Below are 24,708 nucleotides of genomic sequence, written 5' to 3' on the forward strand. Positions count from 1 at the left end.
GTCAGAGACACCTGTGTGCCCAGGGGTACAGCCCCACTGGAACCAGTAAGACACAGGAGACAAGAGCCTGGCCTCGGGTGTGGTGCAGATGCAGTTCCTCCAGGCAGGTGCCAGACGTGGCCAGGACAGGTGGGGCTGGGGCCTGCCTGGCCCTTTAAGAGGGCCGCGGGGGCGGGGGGGGGGGCGGCGGATCCCTGTTGCCTAGCAACAGGAGGGCTTGGTGTGTATCTGTCTACGAGACCAGAAGCCATGTCCTGCTTGGGGACAGAGTGGCTGGAGCTGCCCTGCTGACCGTGCTGAGTGGCCCTCCTCCCTCTCCTCCCCCCCACCCCGTGCCCAGGCACACCATGGCGCAGACAGATATACTTCTGACCAAGGAGCCCGCCCCGCAAACGGTGCCAGCATGCCAGCTGCCCCGCAAGCTGTACGATGTGGCCCGAAACACAGGCGCCCACACGTCCTCGGGCCTGGCCACCGCTGGCTTCCGCACGGCCAAATACCTGGTGGATGAGTGGTTCCAGAACTGCTATGCCCGCTACCACCAGGCCTTTGCCGACCTTGACCAGTCGGAGCAGCAGCACCACGAGAGCCGGCAGCTGGTGGCCGAGACTGAGGCGCTGGCGCAGCGCACGCAGCAGGACTCCACGAAGAAGGTGGGCGAGCGCCTGAAGGACATGCACTGCTGGAAGTTGGAGCTGCAGCGCCAGGTGGAAGAGCTGGTCACAGAGACTGACCTGCTGCTGGCCCAGAAGCAGCGGCTGGAGCGCACCCTGGATGCCACGGCCGTGCCCTTCTCCATAGCCACTGACAACCTGCAGTGCCGGGAGCGCCGCCAGCACCCCGACCTTGTGCGTGACTGCGTGGAGATGGAGCTGCTGAAGGTTTGGCCCCTCCCAGCCCCCAGAACTGCAGACCGGGCCGCCCCACCTCTCCCTAGGGAGCATGACCTTCCCTGGGCTGAGAGTGGACACCCGTATGCCCCCACGGCATGGCTGGCAGAGGCCTTGGTGCCCATGTACCACGTGGCTGCACACAGGCACAGGGAGCCTGCTCCCCTCAGCACATGCAGGGACACACAAGCACATGCCCAGGCGCAGAGAAGGTGGCTCTGCTTGTAGGTGGGGGACCAGAACCGACTGGGGCCGCCCCGGCTGGGGGCAGGGGCAGGGCTCAGACCGCCCAGGGGGAGGTGCCATCCCTGGCCCCAGGAGGGTGCTGGGTCTGGCCTTCCCACAGTCTGGTCCTTATAGTGGGTGCTGGGCAAGGCCTTGCTCCCTGCAAGGTGGGCCCAGCCAGGACATGCTGGGTTCGGTGCACTGTGGCCTGGGGGCAGGTCCCAGCATGGGGGTTGAGCATGGTTGGGGGCAGGGGCTGGACTTTGGTGCTTATCCACTCACCCTAGCCCCGGGTCCAGGGTTCCTGCTCTGCCCCCTGCCCCATTATGGCTCCCACGAGGGGGTGAGGCAGGGCCCAGGCCGTGGCAGCATTCATACCTGGAATGTATATTGGGATGATTGTCTGAGGCTGAGACAGTCAGAGACCACTGAGGCAGGGCGGGGCCTGGCCAGTACCCCATAAGCCCTGATGCCCCTCCACACACCCCCGAAAACCAGGAAGGGCCTGAGCTGAGCCTCAGGAGTGGCTAACTGAGGTTGGGATGTGGTTGGGTCATGGTGGTGCCTGCACCCACTGTGTGGTCCCTCAGTCACCCCTGGGTCCTGGCACCTGCTGAACAGCCCCTTTGGTCACCCTGGGTCATGCAAATTAAGCCTGACCCTGAGTTCCCAGAGGCAGAGCCCCCCATGCCCCGCCCCCATGCCCGTGTTGGAAATCCAGCCTCAGACCAGTGTGCAGGCGTGGATGGGATAAAGGGGGGTGGGGGCCACATGCATCCCACAAAGAGCCCTTTCCCCTCCAAACCTGGCAGGACCTGTCCTTGGGGAAGCCCCCAAAGGATCAGGGAGTCACCCAGGCCAGGCCCCTGATGCTGGCAGGGAAGAGCCTCACCTGCAAACAGGCTGTAGGCCACAGGCACTCATGAGATATGGGGGAAACAGACAGCCAGCCCAGGTGCCCGGGGACCCCCTGCAAACCCCAAGCTCAGGACAGAACCTTGAGTACCTACCTCCTCCTGGCCCCAGGCCCTTCCTCTGTCCCCCCAACACCCCACCCTCACACTCATTCACTCAAGAACCTCCCAAGGCTCTGGGAGTGAACCCTCTGCCCTGAGCCAGGTCCCCCGCCCAGCAGTACATGGACAACAAAGGGGCCAGGACAGGGAGATGGACCCACGGGTCAGAACTGGGCACGTAGGGTTTAGAGCCCAACAGAGGGGAAAATTCAAATCAGGGGGTAAGAGTTTTTCCTGCCCAGAAAGTGAAACTGTCAGGGTAGCAGGAGGAAACACAGGGTTTCCCGTTGTGTCCTTTGTCTGGGTAAGGCCTCTCTGAGCCCAAGGCCCCAAGGGGCAGCCCCAGGGGGGCTCCTGGTCCCCGGTGGCCGGGGTCCTCATAGGCTGTCGCCAGGCTGTCCAGGGGCCAGTGGGCAGGCTGGTGCCCTCAGTGTCTTGGGCAGGCTGCAGGGGTGGCCCCAGAGCCCAGGGGGTGCTAAGTGCCCAGCAAGTGGGAACCACTTCTGGGTGATCCTCCCTACAGCCCATAGAAGCCCCCAGAAGAAAAGACCCACTGCACCGCCCCAAACAGCCCAGAATAAATCCGGCGAGAAAGCCAGGCTCATGTCCCATTTCCAGGAAAGCAGCTGGGGCCCAAGGCCACCAGCAGAGGTTAGGTGCTGGCAGAGCCCCCAGTTCCACTGGGGGTCACCCCAAATCTCAGCTTCTCCTAGAGGTTTGAGAGGCTGCCTGTGGGCCCCACCAGCCTGGCTGTTCTCAGACTCTCACCAGGGACGGGGGTCTTCTTCCCCAGGAGGCAGACCTCATCCGGAACATTCAGGAGCTCCTGAAAAGGACCATGATGCAGGTCGTGAACCAGATTCGGTGGGTCTGAGTGGCCTCTAGGGCTGCCCTCAGGATGTCCCCCTACCCCTCAGGCTAGCTATGGGCAGGAAGTTGGGGTGACCCGGTCCTGAGGCTCAGAGAAGTGAGGGATTGTCCCCAGTCATAGCCAGGAGCAAGGGGCTGGGTGGAGGCACTGGGCAGGTAGGGGTGGCAGATTGCTGCATGGCCGAGGGGCCTGGGCATCCAGAACCCAGGCCAGCATCCCAGGGCCTACCCTGCCACTTGGGGGGCTTACCCTGCCCTGCGCCCAGGTGGGCCCAGCTCCCCACCCACACAGACAGCAGGCCCTGCCCGCTCTCCCCAGGATGAATCACGAGCACAAGGAAACGTGCGAGATGGACTGGTCCGACAAAGTGGAGGCCTGCAACATCGACGAGGCCTGCTGCCGCTACCACAACCAGAGCTCCGACTTGCAGTTCTACCCGCACTCCGCCAAGTTCGAGGAGAGGTGGGATCTTCCGCAGGGGCTGTGCACAAACGCCCCGCCCCCACCTGCGAGATCCCACCTGGGCTCCTAGTCCCTCCGCTGGGGATGGGCAGGCGAGCGGGACCTCCGCCCAAGTGCCCAGCACACACGGTTCACCACAGGGGCTGGGGTTTGCGAGGGAGGCAGGACCCAGGGTGCGGGGCCGCCTGAGGCAGGGCGGCTGACTGCAGCTCCGCATAAGGCCGGCAGGGGGCGCTGGGCCACCACCCATCGCAACACAGCCCCAGCGTGGCGCAGAGCCCAGGGACGTAGGAGGCACTGGGGCGCGGGAACCACCGGGGGGCGCAGGAGGCACGGAAGACACGGAGTGGGGAGCTGGGGTCGCGGGGCTAGCGGGGCGGAGCTGGGGGAGCAGGAGGCCCGGGGAGCGCGCGGGGAGGCGCTCCGGGTGGCGCGGGGGGCGGGACGGGGAGTGGCGCTAGGACTGGGGGTGGTAGTTTATGCAGCGGCGCAGGGGACACCGGGCGCGGCGGGCGCGGGGAGGCCCTGCTGCAAACCGGAGCCATTGGCAGGTGCCCCCACCGACCGCGGTGCCCGCGCACTCCCTGCCCGCAGTGCCTCCACTCCCGAGACCTGGGCCAAGTTCACCCAGGAAAACCTGTACCGCGCCGAGCGCGAACGCCTGGCCTCAGTCAACCTGCGGAAGCTTGTCGACTGCATCCTGCAGGACGCATCCGAGGACTTGCGGCTGCAGTGCGACGCCGTGAACCTGGCCTTCGGGCGGCGTTGTGAGGAGCTGGAGGACGCGCGCCACAAGCTGGAGCACTACCTGCGCGAGGTGGGGCCGCCCGGCCACGCCCATCCCGCCGCCAGACCACGCCCACCCCGCCGCCAGGCCACGCCCAGCCCACGACCTGACCTCGCCCAGGGCAGCCTCTAGGGCTGGACACCCCCTGGTAACGTAACCACAGAGAAAGACCAGGCCCAGACTGGGTAACCCAGACCACTCCTCCCCCACTGGCCACTATGCCTTTGTCACGACCTGGCCTGGCTCCTGCCCCTCCTTGGCCCCGCCCATCCTGAGGGACCCCTGAGGAAGGGCCCCCACTCCTCCCTGGGCCCTCATTAAGCTGATGAGAAACCAAGTGACATTTGGGGGTGGTGGCATTGTCACTGGAGTGACTGACCAGGGGGTGCTGCAAGCAGGAGCAAGGAGGGTGGAAGGAGGTGGGGCCTGGCTGCCTAGTGGGGTGTCCCCGGTGCTGGCCCCTGGCCTGGCAGGGCTCTGACCCTAAGCTCTCAGGGTGACTTTTGCTGCCTTTGTCTCTCCAGCTCCCGACCAGGGTCGGGGGCTGGTGACCACAGGGCTGGGGGCTCTCAGGCCAGAGCTGCTGTGCCACAAGCTTTGCTGTCCTCACCGCCCCCAGGCCTGTGGGTGCCCATGGGAAGGACGAGGTGGCCATGCACATCCTCCCTGCCTCCACTCCTCCCCCAGAGCCAGCGGACAGAGCCGCCTGCTCGACGTGGCACAGGGCTTGGGGTGTGGTGGGGGAGACCCACAGGGACTGTCCTGTGTGCAGACACTGCGGGAGATCGTGAACCAGGAGCACAATGTCGCAGCGCTGAAGCAGGCCATCAGGGACAAGGAGGCGCCTCTGAAAGTGGCCCAGACCCGCCTGTACCAGCGTTCCCACCGGCCCAACATGGAGCTGTGCCGAGACGCTGTCCAGTTCAGGTGCCTGTCGCTGCTGGTGCTGTCCTGGGCTGGGCCTGGTCACCAACCCACCTCCGGGCTTTCCTCAGCCTCTGGGGCCCCCTTGAACTCCTCCCCTCACCCCCACACACAGCCCTGCAGATGTGAAGAGGAAAGACATTGGGCCCCACACAAGCACAACACACACACACACACACACACACACACACACGGTTTCCACGTCCCCAACCCTGCCCCAGCATGACTGGATGCTATGCGTCCCTTGGGGGACACTGTGCCAGGCTCCTAGTGCCAGGGGCGGCCACACTCCCTGCTTCACCCTGGTGAGAAATCTCAGGGTCTGGGAGGCAGAGCTCCCCAGGCCACACGGCCGCCCTGACCATCCTGCTCATGGCCGTCCACACCTCCAATGTCACGGTGGACACACATCCCTGGCTTGAGGCGTAGGTGGGGTCACGTCTTCTGTTTTCTAACTTATTGAGCTCACAGTCGCCTTTTAAGCAGAAGTGCCCCTGCCTTGGGCATCCCTCTTTCCCTGTCCCTCAACTCCTTCAGAAAACTGGGTCCTCACTCAGCTCCAGGGGCGCCCATCTCACTTCCAGATGCCAGGAATAGAGGAATAGAAGTTCATGTGGTATCCTGGCCCGGCCCTCTCCCAGTGTGGCTGCTGGGTTTCCCTCTGGGCCTTTTGGGAGCCCTTCTATGGCCAAATGTCTTGACCAGGACCCCCAACAGGGGCCCCCAGGCTTTGACCTTGGGCCTCGCTCTCCCCACCCAGAAGGCCAGGCATCCCAGGGCAGCCCCAACTCACCCCTTCCTCCCACCCCCGCAGGCTGGTGAGCGAGGTAGAGGAGCTGAACCTGTCCCTGGCGGCTCTGAGGGAGAAGCTTCTGGAAGCAGAGCAGTCCCTGCGCAACCTGGAGGACACGCGCATGAGCCTGGAGAAGGACATCGCTGTCAAGATGAACAGCCTCTTCATCGACCGCCAGAAGTGCATGGCCCACCGCACCCGCTACCCCACAGTCCTCCAGCTGGCCGGCTACCAGTGACCGGGCGGGCACCCTGGCGGGCGCAGAGACCCATCTCCCCCTCAAATAAAGAGCATGTTAGCTTTCTACTCAGAGAGTGTACCTGGACAGGTGGGGTTTGCCTGTTGACCCCATGTTTCAGCCATGGTGGGCCAGGAGTCTCCTGCTTGGGGCACCCCCAGTCACCACCTGGGGAGAGGGGTCAGCCAAGAACCGTCGAGGTCCCCCCTCATTGCTCACTGCTGACCACACAGGGCACAGCCAAAGCATCGACAGTTTCTCTGCTCACCTGGGCCACCTGCTGGATGCTTCAGAGGGAGTGTCACCTCCTGTCACCACTTGTCACAGGCTCTGGTGGCCGCAGTGATAACTGAAGCCCTGCTCCTTTTCCTCCATGTGCCCTGGACGCTGTCACCGGAGGCCAGCCGGCACTCCCCTCATTAGTGGGGAGTAAGCCTGGAGCAGCGGTGTCAGAACACGCTGCTGGCCCAGCTCTCCCCTGAGGGACTTGGCCCCCAGGCTGTGAGGGGCCACGCAGGGCGGGGCCTGGGGCAGTGACCGCCGGGGGAACTGTGGGACCTCTCCCTGCCACCCCCACCCGGCACAGGGTGGGCACCAGACCCTGAGCTGGGGGTGGAGGGTCAGGGCTGGAGGGGCCTCCACCCCCAGCACCTTGGTCATCTCTGTGGCCAGGCTCCTCGTCCAGCCCCCTCCTTAGCCAGCAAGTGAGTCAGGCTGGGCTGTGGGCGGGTGGGTGAGGGCCACAGAACCCTGCTGCCCACCTGGCCCCACACTCTGTGTCCATGGTTCTGGGCAGAACTGGGCACAGCATCAGGGGCTACCCACAAGCAGGGCCAGGTGCTCTCACGGTGGCCATGAGGCCCTCTCACTGTGCCCCCTGGGGACGAGCTCCAGGCCACTGGCCCCTCGCCCATGGCAGCTCATCAACAGGACTCGGGAAGTGTCCATTAAGAGTCTGGGAGATAATAACTCGGCCGCATGCACGCCAGCCACTCAGACCCCCATTACCGCCTGAGGCCGAGGCGGGCTGGCTGTGTAGCACAGCGTCCCCACCAGCAGCTATGAGGGCCTCCTTGTCCCTGCGCCCCACCCCTGCCGGGTGGCTGCTAATGGGGAGCTAAGTGGAGGTGCTGTGCGAAGGTCATTATCTCCAAAGCTGGGAGGGCTCGGGCACAGCCCCAGGGGGCCGGGCACTCGTTGCCTGCAATTGTCTCATGACCACCCGTGAGGCTGGCACTTGTGTCCCCTTGTAGAGACAAATGACCAGGCCCTGGAGCTGATGGGTAGCTCTGGGCCACACGGCGAATTCCCGAGGCTGCGGCTGCGTCTCACTGGAGAATTAGCCTCCCTGGGGAGTCTGGCCAGATGGCTACACCCACCCACAGGGATTCGGCCCCTGCAGGAGTGGGGAGCGGGGAGTCACGGGGGGGACATCAGGGCCCTGAGGGTGGCTGAAGCCTGCGGCATTTCCATCCACCACAGAGGACACTCTGGCCACTCTGAGTCCACTGGTGCCCATTTAACAGGTTGGGAAACCGAGGTCAGACGCAGGAGGCAGCAGAGCTTGGGTGTCTGCCCTTCTCTGGGAGCCCCAGAAGCCCCAGAGACAAAAGTGGGGCAGGCAGAGAGGAGCTTCCGCAGGTTGACTAAGGCCAGTCAGCAGCTCCCACCGGAGCCTGGACTAACCCAGCCCTGGGTGACGCCTACAGAAAGCCCTTCGTCCAGGCCACCCACATCCAAATTCCAGCAGTGGTTGCTGACAAGGCGTGGGAGGCCACCGAGCCCCACTGGAGTGTGAACTGGCATCTCAGGGAGGCCGGGGGATATCTGGGAACCGGCTCCAGCTGGCATGATCTCCCGACCACAGCCCTCACCAGCTCTGCTCCCCTTCAGCCTGGCACGAGAAGCCCCTCAGTCTTGCCCTCTACCCTCATCCTTGCCCCCTCCCTGGTCATCAGTGAGGAGTGCCAACATGGGGAGCCTGAGGGGAGAGCCGGACCCTGGGCTGTGCCTGCATGTGCAGAGGCGAGAGAGCCAGCCCCAGCTGCCCCACGGCCTGTCTTCCGGCACAGCGGCCACAGCTCCCCAGGCCACATCTGTGCCTCCCTCTGCCAGGCAGCCTGGCTTGGTGGTGGTGGTGGGGTGCTTCCCAGGGAGTCACATGTCCCCGTGCTCAGAGGCTGAGGCGCCAGGCCCTGCCCCTGGACCTAGCATCCAGCTGCTCAGGCCCAGAGCAAGCATGAGGCCAGGCCCTGGTGTGGGCGTAGCCCACGCCTGCCACTGCCCGGGGGGCCCTGTGAGTCATTCCTGCCAGGGGGTTGGCATCACAGGGACAAAACCTTTATCCACTGAAAGGCTGGGCTAATGCCGAGGGCCCCCAACACGGTGTCACGGCAGGCCTCTTGCCCCGCTGGGCACCGTGACCCTGGGAGGGTGCAGCGGGAGGTGGAGGCAGACACAATGGGCCTGGCCCGACGTTTCTCTCCCGTGCTTCACCCAAAAGGCTCAGCCCTCCTGTCCCAGCCAGAGACAGGAGGGCGTCACCGTCACCAGGTGGGCTCAGCACAGGCATGGTGGTCTGTCTCCCCTGACTTTGGCCTCCAGCCTCCTCACCAGCCTCCCTGACTCCTCTCTAAGTCACTGCACCCCAGACAGAGGATGGCTGCCAGCTCATGGTTTCACCCCCAACTCCCCAGTCCCAGACACCCCAGGCCCTCAGAGCCACGCTGTGGCCCATGGGCTGTCAGGAGGATACTGGAGCCCCTGTGGCAGGGCTGCACTGACGTTGCGGCAGGTGGCAGGCTGGGCGGTGGGTGACAGGGCCACGTGAGCCTCCTGCCCGTGAGCTCTGAAGCTGGCCTGAGGCCTGTTGGTCTTGGATGGCCCAGAGGGAAGCCACGGGCACCTGGGGCGGGCATGAAAGAGCTCTTTCATGGGCCACTGGGTAGAGATGCCGGAGACCCCAGGCAGGCAGCAGCACCTAATCATGAAATGGTAACAGGGAGGGTGGGGGTGGGTGGGGGTCTTCACAGCCATCCTGAGCAGGGCCAGGTGGCCAGGATGCCTGGGACCCCAGACCTCTGGGGGAACAAGGTAAGGGCCCCAGCAACACAGGCCTGTCTGTGGAGTGGGCTCCCCAGGAGATACCCACTCCTGTAAGGTTCCTCCACGGGAGGAATTCAGGAGGGTCTTGCAGAGTCCAATGGGGTTAGGGGGGTGGGTGAGGGTCTGCTAGGCTCTGAGGGGGAGGTGGTGGAGAGGAGGGCTCCCACCTGCCAGGGAAGCTCAGCCTGGGAGTGGGTCTCAGACCTACTATGTAAGAAGAAGGACTTCACCCTGGGCTGCAGTCCCCGAGGGCTTCCTGGAATAGGGAGCCTGAGTGTTTGCTCAGCATGGCTAGGGTACAGGGAAGAGTGAGGGCCCCGACCTCACATGCCTGCCCTTGCAGGAGACCAACACTGGCTGAGCCTCTCATACGTACATGGGGAAACCAGGGCAGGCAGGGCCCACTTGCCAGGGAAACTGAGGCCCAAATGATGTGGGGCTCACCCAGGGCCCCCCAGCAGCTGCTGGTTGAGCCGGAAAGTGGAGCCTCCACGTGGCGTGGATGAGCCAGGTGTCAGGCAGGGTCTTCCGAAGGAGAGGAGGTGGAGGCGAGAGGCCTAGGACTGGTAGGGCTTAAAGACCATCTTACCCACAGATGGGTGGAGGCCACATGGGGTAGCCCCCCAAGTTACCCGCAGGGGCCTGGCCTGGCCCACGGGAGGTCAGGATGAGGGTGCTGCCCTCTGCCAAGCTAGGTAGCCGGGCAGAAACTGCCTCATGTCTGACCCCAACCACCTGGGCCCCGGGCCCAGCCACCGGTGGGTGGGGTGCTGCCGTTCCCTGAAGCAGCCTAGCTGTCCCTCCCGGAGGGCTCTGGCCAGCCCAGGTGGGTGGGGGACTTAGAGGGCTGATTCAGAGCCCCCACCTCCATACAGTTCTCCCTGCATCTACCAGGTGTGGGGTCTCCAGCCATGGGGGGTTTGGACCCCGGGACTCCCCTGCTATGGACAGTTAGGGTGCCTGCCACTGCCCAGAGCTAAGGCCCTAAGGCCCCAAGGAGGGAGGCAGCTATGGGGAGGAGGGAGCAGCCCCAGAGAAGGAATCTGGAAGCACCAGCTCCCATGGGGTGGGACTGCCTTGATCACTCACTGGGGCTCTGGAAGGGCAGGTGTGAATGGTCCCCCGTGCTGGCCCCTCCGATCGATGGTGGTCCCCAGGTGCTGTGTTAGGGGGGATGCTGGGACCACATCCAGGTCCAGGGGAAAGTGTGTGGGGATCCATTAGTGATGTCTGTCGGGGCAGGGGTCTGAGTGTCCAGGAGGGCTCTGCCAGGTGCCCTGTCTGGTGCAGGATGAGGCTCTGGCCACGCCCACTGCAGCCCCTCCAGGGGTCCCAACTGTCCATCCTCACCCAGGCAGCTCCCTGGTCCCACCAGCGCAGTCTCCCCCACACAAGGGGGCACAGTTGGGCTGCTGTGGGGGTGGGGGCTCAGCAGGGGTGTCCCCTCTCCACTCCCCATTTTCCTCCCCCACCCTCTTCCTCCCATCCTGCCCTCCCGACCCAGCCTCTGCTCTCCTGCTCCTGCTGATGCTGCCCGCAGGGGCCTGGCCTGGCCTGGGGCCACCCTGCTGGCTGTGTATGCACTGCAGCTGCCCACCCTGGCCCCTGGCTGCCCCCAGCCCGCACGCCCACACGCCCGCATGAGCGACGGGGATGAGTGGGTGGGACTGCCCCACGTGCGGCCCACCATTGACATCTCGATCCTCAAAGGTGAGTGTTCCTGGAGAGGCGGCCCCAGTGCCCCCAGCCCCGCAGGGACACTCTGCAATGAGGGGCACGGGAAGAGAGGCAGGAGAGCAGGGCGACGGCCCAAGGCTAGCTCTGGGAAGGCTGGGCCCCAGGGGGGCACACAAGGGCCTGCTCTCTGCTCCCCATAGACACCTCCTCCTGTGGGAACAGGGTGCCCTGGGGAAGGGGCTGTGGACTGGGGGAGATGGTGGGGGTGGGGTGGGGTGGCAGGCGGGGCTGAGTTTTCCTTTAATCCTGCTCCCCCACCCCAAGGGGAAGTGGGAAGGGGGTCTGGGAGCAGCGCCCCCTTTGAGAGGCAAGACAGGCTGAGCTCTAAGAGGGAGGCACCCTGAAGGCTGGACGGAGGCCACACTGAGGTTGGATTTGGTTACCAACTTCCCAGGCCTCTCCTCCTTCAAAACCCAGTTCAGACACTTCCTCTGGCAGCTACTGGACCCCCATCATCCCTGCCGTCCCAGCCATCCCCATGTGACCATCTGCACAGGCCTCAGAACTGCCAGGACCTCAGGGTGTGGCTTCTTTCTCATTGCCCCGTGGAGGGCGGGTTAGCGCCCACCTGACAGATGAGACTGAGGCTCACAGAGGTGAGGTCACTTGCAAGGCCGTGTGGCCAGAGAATCTGACCCTTGAAACCTTGACCAGGGGCTTCCCCTTACCCGCACACCCTCACAGGTGAGAAGGGTGAAGCGGGGGTCAGAGGCCGCTCCAGCAGGAGCAGGAAGGAGGGCCCACCCGGCTCCCAGCGCCTCCGTGGCCACAAGGGCCAGAAGGGGCAGGTGGGGCCGCCGGGCACCCTGTGCCAGCGTGCCTACGTGGCCTTCTCGGTGGGCTGGCGAGAGGGGCTGCACAGCACCAATGCCCTCCAGGCTGTGCCCTTCGACACGGAGCTGGTAGACCTGGACGGTGCCTTCGACCTGGCCTCCGGCCCCTTCCTCTGTGCCGTGCCCGGCGTCTACTTCCTGAGCCTCAACGTGCACACCAGGAATTACACGGAGACGTACCTGCGCATCACGTGCAACTGGTGGGCCGCAGCCGTGCTGTATGCGCAGCCCAGTGAGCGCAGCAGGGTGCAGACACAGAGCCTGCTGCTGGCGCTGGCTGCGGGTGACGCTGTCTGGGTGCGCATGTTCCAGAGGGATGGCAACAACGCCATCTACAGCGAGCGCGGTGACCTCTATATCACCTTCAGCGGCCAGCTGGTCAAGCCGGACGCTGAGCTCTAGCAGCCCCCACGCCATATCCAGCCCTCAACGGCAGTCATTCCCGTAGCCCCGCAGCCCAGGACTGATGCCAGCTGAGATGGAGCACCAACTGCATGCAGACGCTGAGCTGAGCGCAGGGCTGTGGCAGGAGCAGCACAGACCCGGGCCTGCCCTGCTGGAGATGACACAGACGAAGGTTTCACACCAAGACATTCAGGAAGCAGGCCCTTGTTCCGGGCACGTGGTGGGTGGGGGATGGGGGGTGGGCCGGAGCACCTCCACACACGATGGAGTTTGCTCCCCTGGTCGAGCTACTTTGCATATAAAGGTTGTGCCAGGAACCACTGTCATGGAGAGCTTTACAAAGCACCTATTGGGTGCCGGGCTGGTTGCTAGGGAGGCTGCAGGGTAGGGGGGGAAGGGGGTCAAGTGCAGATGCCGGCCCTCCTGGAGCCAACGCTAGCAGGAAGCATGATGGATTCCAGGGTGTTCGAGGGCAGCAGAGGCCACAAGACAGGATGAAATGGAGCAGGTTAGGGTGCTGGCCTGGACGGGACGGGTCTCGTCCTTGGTGAACACGCCACCAGCCCTGGTGGGCTGATTTTCTGGGGCTCAGCATCCCCTTGTCTGTCTGGAATGGGCTGGAAGGGGGAGGAAGCTCATACCTGGATGTGCACCTGAGCCCGGGGAGCCCCAGACCCCCACGGTGTCACCTCCTACTTAGGTGTGCTGATGCTGGGCCTGGCAGCAACGGGAAGTGACCAGGCTGGCCTCGTTCCTGTGGACGGGTGTGGGTAGACTTTGGCCATGCTCACTCCACAGGAAGCCCCTGTCCACCCCATGGTCGGAGCCATCAGGCTACCCCACCCTCGAGTCCACTCTGAATCTTTCCTTTCCTGCCACGTGTCCTCCGCCCACTCTGGGACCTTCTGTCCAGCCCCTGTGGCCCCATCACCTGCCGCCTCCCCTCTGGCCCTCCCCTGGCATCCCCTCCTGCAGCTGCTCCCTTCCGAATGAGGATTCTGGGCCAGTGAGGCTGCTGGGGCCCTGGCAAGAGCAGCGTCTGGAATCACCAGAGCCTGGCGAGCTGGCTGAGGTCCCGGGCCATGCAGAGGTGGCTGGAGCTGCAGGCTGGCTGTGCTGAGCAGGCCAGGGCCTTCCAGGTGCTGGACAGGCATGGGGGTTTCCACCTCAGAGTCTTGGGCCCACAGAATGCCGGCCTGGCTGATCCTGTCTCCTCATCACATCCTACCCCTGCCCCCACTCCTTCCCACCAGGAGCCCAAAGCATCCTGAGATGGATCTCTGACTGGCTGGGGGCCCCACATCCACCTGGCCCTGGCAGATCCTCTCCAGATCATCATCGGCTGATGGGGGAGGTGGGGAGGGGGTGGGGGCCCACTCATCCTTTTCACAAACAGGCACCTCCTTGTCCCCAGGGAGGGGACACAGCGGGGATCACAGTGATCCTCCCCTGCCACCACAGAACTCAGTTATCCCTCAGGAGCATCAACCCTGAGTGAGGCTGGAGCCAGGAATGTCCCACACCCACCCGTGAACAGCAGAGCCCACCCTCCCAAACACACAGGCCAGGCCAGGCCACATCCTTGACAGGTGGGGAAACTGAGGCCTGGCAAGGGGGTGTAGACCCCCAAGCCTGTGTGGGCTGGGAGCTGGTCCCCTCCATGGACTGGGCTGTCTCCCCTAGTATGGCCTGGGATAGTGGGGGAGGCAGGAAATGGGCCCCCACTGGGGAGAGGCTGCTGGGACTCCCTGTCTGCAGGGGGAGGGGGCTTTTTTTTTAACATCTTTATTGGAGTATAATTGCTTTACAATGGTGTGTTAGTTTCTGCTTTATAACAAAGTGAATCGGCTATATATCCCCATATCTCCTCCCTCTTGCATCTCTCTCCCACCCCTCTAGGAGGTCACAAAGCACCAAGCTGATCTCCCTGTGCTATGCGGCTGCTTCCCACTAGCTAGCTATTTTACATTTGGTAGTGTATATATGTCCATGCCACTCTCTCACTTTGTCCCAGCTTACCCTTCCCCCTCCCTGTGTCCTCAAGTCCATTCTCTACGTCTGCGTCTTTACTCCTATCCTGCCCCTAGGTTCTTCAGAACCTTTTTTTTTTTTTTTAGATTCTATATATATGTGTTAGCATACGGTATTTGTTTTTCTCTTTCTGACTTACTTCACTCTGTATGAGTGGATGTAGGTCCATCCACCTCACTACAAATAACTCAATTTCATTTCTTTTTATGGCTGAGTAATATCCATTGTATATATGTGCCACATCTTCTTTATCCATTCATCTGTGGATGGACACTTAGTTTGCTTCCATGTCCTGGCTATTGTAAGTAGAGCTGCAATGAACATTGTGGTACATGACTCTTGTTGAATTATGGTTTTCTCAGGGTATATGCTCAGTAGTGGGATTGCTGGGTCATATGGTAGTTCTATTTTTAGTTTTGTAAGGAACCTCCATACTGTTCTCCATAGTGGCTGTATCAATTTACATTCCCACCAACAGTGCAAGAGGGTTCCCTTTTCTCCACACCCTCTCCAGCATTTACTGTTTGTAGATTTTTTGATGATGGCCATTCTGACCGATGTGAAGTGATACCTCATTGTAGTTCTGATTTGCATTTCTCTAATGATTAGTGATGTTGAGCATCCTTTCATGTGTTTGTTGGCAGTCTGTATATCTTCTTTGGAGAAATGTCTATTTAGGTCTTCTGCCCATTTTTGGATTGGGTTTTTTGTTTTTTTGATATTGAGCTACATGAGCTGCTTGTAAATTTTGGAGATGAATCCTTTGTCTGTTGCTTCATTTGCAAATATTTTCTCCCATTCTGAGGGTTGTCTTTTCGTCTTGTTTATGGTTTCCTTTGCTGTGCAAAAGGTTTTAAGTTTCATTAGGTTCCATTTGTTTATTTTTGTTTTTATTTCCATTTCTCTTGGAGGTGGGTCAAAAAGGATCTTGCTGTGATTTATGTCATAGAGTGTTCTGCCTATGTTTTCCTCTAAGAGTTTTATAGTGTCTGGCCTTACATTTAGGTCTTTAATCCATTTTGAATTTATTTTTGTGTATGGTGTTAGGGAGTGTTCCAATTTCATTCTTTTACATGTAGCTGTCCCGTTTTCCCAGCACCACTTATTGAAGAGGCTGTCTTTTCTCCATTGTATATTCTTGCCTCCTTTATCAAAAATAAGGTGACCATATGTGCGTGGGTTTACCTCTGGGCTTTCTATCCTGTTCCATTGATCTATATTTCTGTTTTTGTGCCAGTACCATACTGTCATGATTACTGTAGCTTTGTAGTATTGTCTGAAATCTGGGAGCGTGATTCCTCCAGCTCCATTTTTCTTTCTCAAGATTGCTTTGGCTGTTTGGGGTCTTTTGTGTTTCCATACAAATTATGAAATTTTTTGTTCTGGTTCTGTGAAAAATGCCATTGGTAGTTTGACAGGGATTGCATTGAATCTGTAGATTGCTTCCGGTAGTATAGTCATTTTCACAATGTTGATTTTTCCAATCCAAGAACATGGTATATCTCTCCATCTGTTTGTATCATCTTTAGTTTCTTTCATCAGAGTCTTATAGTTTTCTGCATACAGGTCTTTTGTCTCCTTAGGTAGGTTTATTCCTAGATATTTTATTCTTTTTGTTGCAATGGTAAATGGGAGTGTTTCCTTAATTTCTCTTTCAGATTTTTCATCATTAGTGTATAGGAATGCCAGAGATTTCTGTGCATTAATTTTGTATCCTGCTACTTTACCTAATTCACTGATTAGCTCTAGTAGTTTTCTGGTAGCATCTTTAGGATTCTCTATGTATAGTATCGTGTCATCTGCAAACAGTGACAGCTTTACTTCTTCTTTTCTGACTTGGATTCCTTTTATTTCTTTTTCTTCTCAGATTGCTGTGGGTAAAACTTCCAAAACTATGTTGAATAATGGTGAGAGTGGATACCCTTGTCTTGTTCCTGATCTTAGAGGAAATGTTTTCAGTTTTTCACCATTGAGAACGATGTTGGCTGTGGGTTTGTCATATATAGCCTTTATTACGTTGAGGTAAGTTGGGAGGGGGCTTTCTGTCAGCAGCCCACCCCAGGGCCTGGGCCTGCAGCCTCCCTTGAGGGCTGTGACAGTCCCACCGAGGCTGGATCTCGGCCAGCTCTGGACCAGGATAGGGGCTCCTGGCATCCCAGGTATGAGACCCTCGCATCCCACGTGCAGGCCCTACAGCCCCATGAGGAAGCTGAGACTCAGAGGCATGGGTCCCTGAGCTCAGGCCTGGGCAGGGCAGGCCTGTGACTCCAGACCCCAAGCACAGGCAGGGGTCTGTACCACAAGATGCATAGCATCAGGGTCTCAAAGGGATTCCTGCCCCCAGGAGCCCCAAGGCCCGACTAGGCCCAGCCGTGGCACATGGCAGGTAGCAGCAAGACTCTGGGGGGCTTGTTACAGCCAAAGGTTGGAGTAGGACATTCTGACTGGTGAGGCCCTGGCCCCACTAGAGACTGGAGGGTGCTGGGTGGGACCTCGGGAAGCCAGAGGAAAGGCCGGGACCCCTCTCTCCCATCCACATCCTGGGACCTGGCCCCTCCCGGGATGCTGAGTTGGGCTGAAAAGCCTCAGGCTGCACTTTGGCCCTTTGGCCTGTGTCCTTTTATGGATGGAATAGCTGGACACGCCCAAGGTGCTTGGCAACCATCAGGGCATCAGGAGCCACTTCAGAGCACTAATGGGGGCCGTGGTGGCTGGGAAGGTTCCATTGTAGAGATAAAGGTGCCCGAACAGGAGTGCGGGGGGTTGGAAGGACCCCAGTGTCCCTCTCTCCTCCCAGGTCCTGGACTCCCCTGCCACCCTGACAGGGACCCAGACCCACTGCATGCTGCAGGCCAACCTGGCCGGGCAGGGCCAGGAGAGCAGCCCCTGTCCAGCAGCTTCAGACAAAGCCTGGGCTCTTTCTGGCTCCTTGTGTGGCCTCAGCTCCCCTGTCCGGCATCAGGGTGCAGAGCCCTCCATGCTGTACTGGGCCCTGAGGGTGCAGGGCCAGGGTGGGCATTCCCGTGAAGGCTTCAGACCCCATGGCTGCTCGGCCTCGGTCTCACTCACTCTGTCCACGGTGCCTGGAAGGGAGGTGCTGGGGCAGCTTGGCTGAGTCTCCCGGGACAGACCCTGCTCCCAGCTGGTGACCCAAGAGAGCAGAGCAGGTCAGGCCAGAGGGTGTCTGACCAACTCCAAATCCAAGGCCACCCCCCATGCTCAGAGAACCAGGGGCAGGGTGGGGGCTCCCCTTAGTGTGGCCGAGAACCCCTCGGAGGCAGCCGGCCAGTGCCTCAGAGCACAGGGATGTGCCAGGGGACACTGTGGGTGGGTCCAGGGCAAGGCGGCGGTGCCTGCATGCCCCCAGCCCAGGTTTATTTAAAAACAGCGACTGAGAACAGGGTAGGATAAGGTGAAGTTGTTAATCTCTGCAAAGTGATGAGCGGCCCGAGACTCAGAAATCCACATGCCCAGGCTGCCGCCCTGACCACTTAGGAGATGAGAAGGGAAATGGCCCCAGTCAGAGCAGCAGCCTCTAGGCACCCTCTGCGGGGCCTCGGTGGAATCAGGACTGGCCTGCTGCAGGAGAAGAAAGCTGGAAAAGACTAGAATACAGGGCAGCCTGAGAGATGGATCCTGCGGGAGCCAGTTTCCCATATCAGTTTATCCATTTGGTGGAATTCCAACAAAACACCCATTTTTAAAACTTGGGTGAAATTCATATACCATAAAATCTACCATTTTAAAGTGAACAATACAGTGGCATTTAGTACATTCACAATGTCGTGCAACCCACATCTCTATCTGGTTCCAGAACGTTTTCATCACCCCACAGAAATCCCGAACCCGTGAGCTGGCACTCCCCGCCCCCGCCCCCAGCACCTGCTTTCTGTCTATGGATTTGCCGCTTCTGGACATTTTGTGTAAGTGGAATCACATACTCTGTGGCCTCTCGTGTCCGTCCGTGTTGTAGTGTGTGCTGGCACCTCACCCCTTGCCATGGCTGAGGGGTACCCCACTGTGCGGATGGACCACGGTTTGCCTGTTCACCTGTTGATAAACATTCAGGCTGTTCCCACTGTTTGGCTATTGTTTGTGCTATGGTGAACACCTGCGTGTAACACCCATTTTCTAACTTTGTAAAGTAGTGTTGAAGGGCGCTTGGAGGAATGGGTAGGCAGGAACCAGCTCAGTTCCGTGTGCTCTCTCGGACATGGAAACAGATTTGGAAGATATGGTGATGAGTGCAGTGACCACCAGGCAGACAACAGGAACCCCCAGAGGCCAGTCACCCAGGGGACAAGAGCCCGAGGTACAAGCGGGATTGGGATGAGGGGGCGTTTGCGTTCAAGGGTCACCTCATGGACTAAAGCAGATATCAGTGAAGTAAAGAGTTGTCAGCAATACAACCATTAAAAATATGTGGGACACACACAATGCACAACAGCCAAAAAGTGGGAACATCCAGGTTATCTATCGATGATGAACCAATAAAGTGTTGTTGGTCCCTCCATACACATTTTATGGAGTGTGTATTGTACCACAACTAAAAAATACGTGGGAATATTTAGCTAATTTCTGGATAGGAAAGACATTTTTTTTTAAAAAAAGGAGGAATTTCCCAAGCAGAAGAGGGATAGGTTTGATTTTGTAAAAATAGAAAATATTGTTCTACATCAGTCCTGAAGCCAAAACTCACGACGCTAGGAAGTGCTCCTGCCTTGGGGAGAGCAAGGGTGGGGTTCCTGCCTTCTAATGAGCCCCCAGATGGACGGAGAAATCTTGAGAGGACAGGAGATTCATCCGTGAAGGAAGGAGTGCTCCTTCTATACCGACCACCAAGGGCATCACGTCCAGATATTGTTTCCAAGCGCCATCACCACCATCATCTGTGTCCCTCAAGGAACCCATGGGCCGGGCCTCGTGGGCCCCAGCAGGGTGGCTCCAGAGGACACATGGGCAGACAGGTCCACTGTCCAGAGGGCCGAGAAGGCCGCAGCCATGGGTCAGGAGAAGGAAACCCAGCAGCGCAGCTCAAGGGAGCCTGGGTCCCCTCCCCTTTGCATCAACAGCTTCCAGATCCTGCCTGGTCCCAGGCACCCCTCAGCATGGCCCCTGGGGGCTCAGCTAGGAGGGAGAGTGGGACCCGGGCTCCAGTGTGGGGAGAGGTCGGGGGACCCTGGAAGCTGACCCTCATCCTAGGGCCGCCCTCTCAGGCCTGATGACCACAAGGGCATGGACCCCTACGGACCAGGCCACCTTTCAGGTGCCCAGCAATGGGAGCCTGGCAGCGTGTGGGAAGGGGGAGGGGAGAGGGTGGGCACTCTGTCCCCAGAACGGCTGCTGCCTTCGGCTTCAGGAGGGCCGTGGGTCTCCTTGTCCTGAGAGCCCCATCCCCCACCCGCCAGGTGGTAAAACTACCCACCCACCACTCTGCAAAACATCCTTTAATTAAACCCTCCTCAAACTGCCCAAACGGAGGGGACACCTGTTTCCTGGGGGGCGGGGGGTGGGTGGGACAATTGGGGGCACGGGGAGCCACTCAGGGTGGGAGCAGAAGGGAATCATGGCCAGTCCCCACTGCCCAGCGGTCAGGTTCCTCCATCTGGAGAGCCGGCCCCTGTGGATGGCACCAGGAGGACCATGCCCCTCCCCCTACTGGGGTGCCCCAGTGCCTACACCCACAGGCCCAGCGCCCTATACCCCGCAGCCACTGTCAGCTGTCTGTGCAGATGTCACGGAAGACAGTGGCTGAGAAAGGGCCTCAATCCCCCTCCCCAGAGGCAGGGGCCAGGGGAGGGAGGTTTGCTCGGGCAGAGACACTGCTGCCCCCAGTGTGGGGACCCACGCAGATGGAGCCCCCAGACCCCCATCAGTGCAGATACAACAAATGCATAGCTGTCACCACCACGTCCAGATATGCAGCCTGAGGGAGTGGGGAGGGGGTGGGCCTGGGACAGGGAGGAGCAAGGGCCCTGGAGAGGGGTGAGAGCTCGGGGAGGGAAAGATGGAGACGGTGACCCCAGTCAGGCTCCTGGATAGTCACTGGACCTTCAAGGTAAGGACCCCAACTGGACAGAGCCGCCATCACTCAATTATCAATCAATTATCACATCAATCAGTTATTCATTCAGCAAACACACTTCAGGTTCATGGTGGCCAGACCAGCCCTCAGGAGCCAGGATAGCATGGGCCAGTCTGTACAGGACAGCAGCGGAGGGGAGGCAGCACTTTAGGGCTGGGATCCCCCATCAGCCAGGATGGAGGGGGGTCATGGACCCAGCAGTCTCTCCAGGTCCTCAGCCCACCCAGTCCTTGAAGTCCAGGGTTCTGCTGGGGCCCTGACAGGTGACCAGCCAAGACCCTATTCTCAACGTCGATCACCTCCCTGACACCCCCAAAGGGTGTCCCAGCTCTCAGCCCCCAGATTCCTGTGGGAAGTTCTTCCTGGTGTCTACCCATGGTCTGCCCTCCTCCTGTCCCAAAATGCCCAAGAGGGTGGGCCCTTCCTGACACTTCCTTGGGGCCCTACCCAGGGCACGCCTCACTCAGCCCTCAGGGTGGGCCAGCCTTGGTCTCCCTCACTGTGGGGCTACAATACCGGCTCTGCCTGTGGGGGCTGCACCTCTGTCACCCACCCCTCCCACCCTGCACCCCCCCTGCCTGGCAAACAGCCCCCCCCCCCATCCCGATCCCAGAGGAAGCCTCACCCTGCCCCGCAGGCCGGATTTCCTGAGTAAGGTCACTCTGGGAGCCACTGGAGCCCAGTGGCCAATAAAACCCATCGATGCGGAGAGAGAGACAGTAAAGCAGGTCACCCCCCGAGGGCATTTGCTCTCCCCGCCCCCTGCCCCACTCAGGGCCTGTGGACCCGGGACCTGCAAGCAGTGTGGTGGCGGCTCTGTGGTCCCCGCAGCTGTGCCCAGCCTGTGCTGGGTGCGGAGGGCAGTGGCCAGTCCAGGCTGCATCCCCAGGCCCACCGTGCCATGTCCACGGCTCCCTGGGCTCACATTTCTCCTGGAACACTCCTGTCCCCGCTTCCCTACAGGCTCTCAGCAGTGCCTAGTCCTCACTTCCTCCCATTCGGTGTCCTACCATGGCCAGTCCTGGTCACCAGCTCCCACCCAGACCCAGGGTCCATGGGCTGCCTGGAATCAGCTCCTCCACTCACTGGGTCCATCAGGCTCTGGGCACACACACAGGCACACACGTGTCTACACATGCACATGCATACACACCCACACGTTCACACATATATACACACAGCCACATGCACGCACAGAGGCACATACACACACAGGCACACATGCACACACACTCACGCCCCTCACACCCCTCACAGGCAGGACTGGTCAGGTTGCTGCTGGTGTCTGCAGTCCCCACACGGGCACTCTTTGCTGGCACTACCCTGGGGAGGGAGATCAAGATGCCAAATCAATTGGGAGAAACTGACCTGGGCAGATATTTCTGAGCCATCTGCTTGCTCCCCCAAATTATTCTGAGTGGATGCACTTTGCATCCGAACCCGGGGGTGGTGGGAAGTGGTTGGTTGAACGAACCTGTTTCTCCCAGGCACCCATCCCTCCCTGGGATGCTGGTCCCCCTAGGGCCGGGCGGGGGTGGCTTTGGTCACCCCCACCCCCAAGATGGAGCCCAGGAGTGGCAGAGACAGCCTGGGGCTCAGGAGGCGGCCGCGTTCCCACTTGATCAGGGACGGGGGCAGGGGCCCCAAATAAGCCACCCACTCCCCGCACCCACCAGCCATGGAAGAATCAGATGCATCCCCTGCATCCTCCGGGGCCGAATCCTAACCCTGCCACCCCCAGGAGGCGAGCCAGGACAGCCCCAGCCCTGGCGTTCCTTTTAGCTGGCTTGTGTACACTTTCCCCTGCCTTATCATCTAAGCGTCCCGCTGCCCACTTCCAGCTGGGTGTTTGCCTACCCCCATCCAGCCGAGTATGATCCACTTGCTCTGATTTGCACTGGCTTCAATCGGCTCCAGGGACAATATTTGCTCTGGGAAAGAGTCAAACATTTATTCTCTAATTTATTCAGGGAGCGGTTGTCAAACACAAGCGCCCTCATTATGTGATCTCGTTTCCAGGGCTTGGCCTCTGTCTGGGGTCCGTGCCGAGGCCCAGGTAGCGCTGACCCAGGCTTTCCCCTGCCCAGCACGGCTCTGCCTGCTCCCCGCACCCTCCTGATGTCGGCATCCTGCTCTGGGACAACTAAGGACAACTGAGTTGGGGGCGGCACTGGGCAGGGCTGTCTCAGATGGGGGCTTGCGGGTAAGTGACCCCCACATTCTGGCTTTTCTCCTTCCAGCCTCGCAAAGAGGCCCAAGCACCAGGGAGCCCAAGGCCTTTCCCAGTGAGGCTGCCAGGGCATCTTCTCTGGGACCCGTTTTCGGGCCTGGGGGGTGGGAGGAGCGCATTTCTCGGGGGTGGAGAGGACAGGAAGCCGAATTCCTCCAGGGTCTGGCATCTGCATACGCCCCACTCGGCCTGGCCTCTCCAGTCTGCTGTTTGCTTTGGGAGGCCGCTCCCCCCACTGCTGTCTGGCTATTTCTCCTCTTCTGCTCTAGTCCCCCTCCTTCTCCGGGAAGGAAAGCAGAAGAGGTGGCAGTGGGTTCCTGTACCCTCACCTGCCCCCGCTCCACACACCCAGGACGGCCTCTCCCAGGTTCCCCTCCCGCGGCCTCCACGCTCACAGCTTGCTGGTCTGCATGAGCCCGTTGGCCTCGCAGCTGCGTGCGGGCAGCATGGCCTCCTGCAGCCGGCTGCTCTGGCCCGGCCGTGGCTCCGTGGCATCCACGTCCTCAGTGCCGTAGCTCTTGCGGAGGCACAGAACCTTCCGGAAGCTCTGGCGGAAGTTGTCGGAGAGGAAGCCGTAGAGCAAGGGGTTGGCACAGCTGTTGGCATAGGACAGCACGACCACAAAGAAGTAGGCGCCGGCGGAGGCGGGCTCCTCGGGCAGCACAAAGGCCAGGTTGACGATGTTGACGATGAAGAAGGGCAGCCAGCAGCCCACGAACACCAGCACCACCACCACCACCATGCGGGTCACCTTGCGCTCTGAGCGCCGCCGCGTGGAGCCCACGCGCATGCCCGATGCCTTCAGCTTCACCACGATGAGCAGGTAGCACAGGCAGATGACCAGCAGTGGCCCAAAGAAGCCTAGCACGGACGTGTAGATGATGAAGATGGCACCCCACAGGCCCACAGGCTCTGGCCAGCTGAGGTTGCAGGTGTTCCACCCCTCCTGGATGTCTGCAAACACCACCAGTGGCAGTGACATGACCAGAGAAAAGGCCCAGACCGTGGCGCTGGCCAGCTTGGCCACCCGAGGGCGGCGCCAGCGGGCGGAGCGGATGGGGTGGACCACGGCCAGGTAGCGGTCCACGCTCATGACGGTCAGGCAGAAGATGCTGGTGAACTGGTTGATGCCGTCCAGCGTCATGACCAGGCGGCAGAGCACGGGGCCGAAGGGCCAGTAGGAGATGGCGTTCTGCGTGGCCACGAAGGGCAGCCCCAGCATGAGGAGCACGTCGGCCACGGCCAGGTTGAGGATGTAGATGTTGGTGACCGTCTTCATCTTGGCGTGACGCAGTACCACGTAGATGACCAGCGCATTGCCACCCAGCCCCACTGTGCACACCAGCAGGTAGAGCACGGGCACCACCACCGCCCGGGCACCTGGTGAGGGCACCAGCCCCGCCAGCGTCCCATTCTCGCCGCCGCTGCCTGTGGCTGCCGAGGAGGCATTCCAGCTGGTCAGTGGGGAGGCCGGGAACAGAGGCTCCATCGTGGCCGCCGCGGGCAGGGCAGGGTGAGCGGGAGCGCCGGGCACATCCACTGCAAGAGAATGAAGCACACGGAGCGACTGACCAGGAGGGTGTCTCCCCTGCGCCCGGCCCCACTGGCCCAGGAGGCGCAGGATTGGCCCAGGAGGCGCAGGATTGGCCCAGGAGGCGCAGGATTACCCCATGGCGCCAGGTAAACATGATTACTCATGTTCAACTGGGCCGGGAATCACATTAAGCAAATTGTTTGGAAAACAAGCCCAGAGAGGAAGGAGCAGCAGGACAGCTGCCGTGGGGGCAACGGGCAGGCGGCCCTGTGAGCCCAGACACCGTCTGTCGATACCACGATGGCTTCCAGAGACCTGACCGTCCCTCTCCACCCCAATGCCCCCCTTCCTGGCTCACCCATGGCCACTCTCGAGTCTGTGGCTGGCACCGTCTCGCTGAGGCCTTGTGGAGTCCTGGGGTTGGCACTGATACACCCAACTCGCAGATAAGGGACTAAGGATGGTGGGAGTCACCTCCCCGGGGACTCGCAGGACAGGTGGAGAGGGGTGGGGGGAAGGATAAGGAGACTGAAACATCGGCT

The 24,708-nt window shown here is 60.6% G+C and overlaps 3 protein-coding genes across 3 annotated transcripts; 2 read left to right on the forward strand and 1 right to left on the reverse strand.

The window, feature by feature from the left end:
• The first annotated feature begins 258 nt into the window (after positions 1-258).
• On the forward strand, positions 259-6,274 carry TEKT4 (tektin 4). Its single transcript, XM_065892883.1, has 6 exons — positions 259-881; positions 2,925-2,995; positions 3,321-3,464; positions 4,059-4,281; positions 5,024-5,178; positions 5,990-6,274. The coding sequence occupies exons 1-6, from the start codon at positions 348-350 to the stop codon at positions 6,204-6,206; spliced, it is 1,344 nt and encodes a 447-aa protein (XP_065748955.1). The 5' UTR covers positions 259-347; the 3' UTR covers positions 6,207-6,274.
• Positions 6,275-10,028: 3,754 nt separating this feature from the next.
• Positions 10,029-12,283, forward strand: C1QTNF8 (C1q and TNF related 8). Its single transcript, XM_065893239.1, is given in 4 exon segments — positions 10,029-10,137; positions 10,816-10,913; positions 10,916-11,021; positions 11,733-12,283. Coding segments are annotated over 4 exon segments (864 nt in total).
• A 10,730-nt stretch (positions 12,284-23,013) lies between these two features.
• On the reverse strand, positions 23,014-24,157 carry SSTR5 (somatostatin receptor 5). The gene has a single exon (XM_065892561.1). The coding sequence runs from the start codon at positions 24,119-24,121 to the stop codon at positions 23,024-23,026; it is 1,098 nt and encodes a 365-aa protein (XP_065748633.1). The 5' UTR covers positions 24,122-24,157; the 3' UTR covers positions 23,014-23,023.
• Between the last annotated feature and the right edge of the window lie 551 nt (positions 24,158-24,708).

Source organism: Phocoena phocoena, chromosome 15 (assembly GCF_963924675.1).
Source record: "Phocoena phocoena chromosome 15, mPhoPho1.1, whole genome shotgun sequence".
NCBI lineage: Eukaryota > Metazoa > Chordata > Mammalia > Artiodactyla > Phocoenidae > Phocoena > Phocoena phocoena.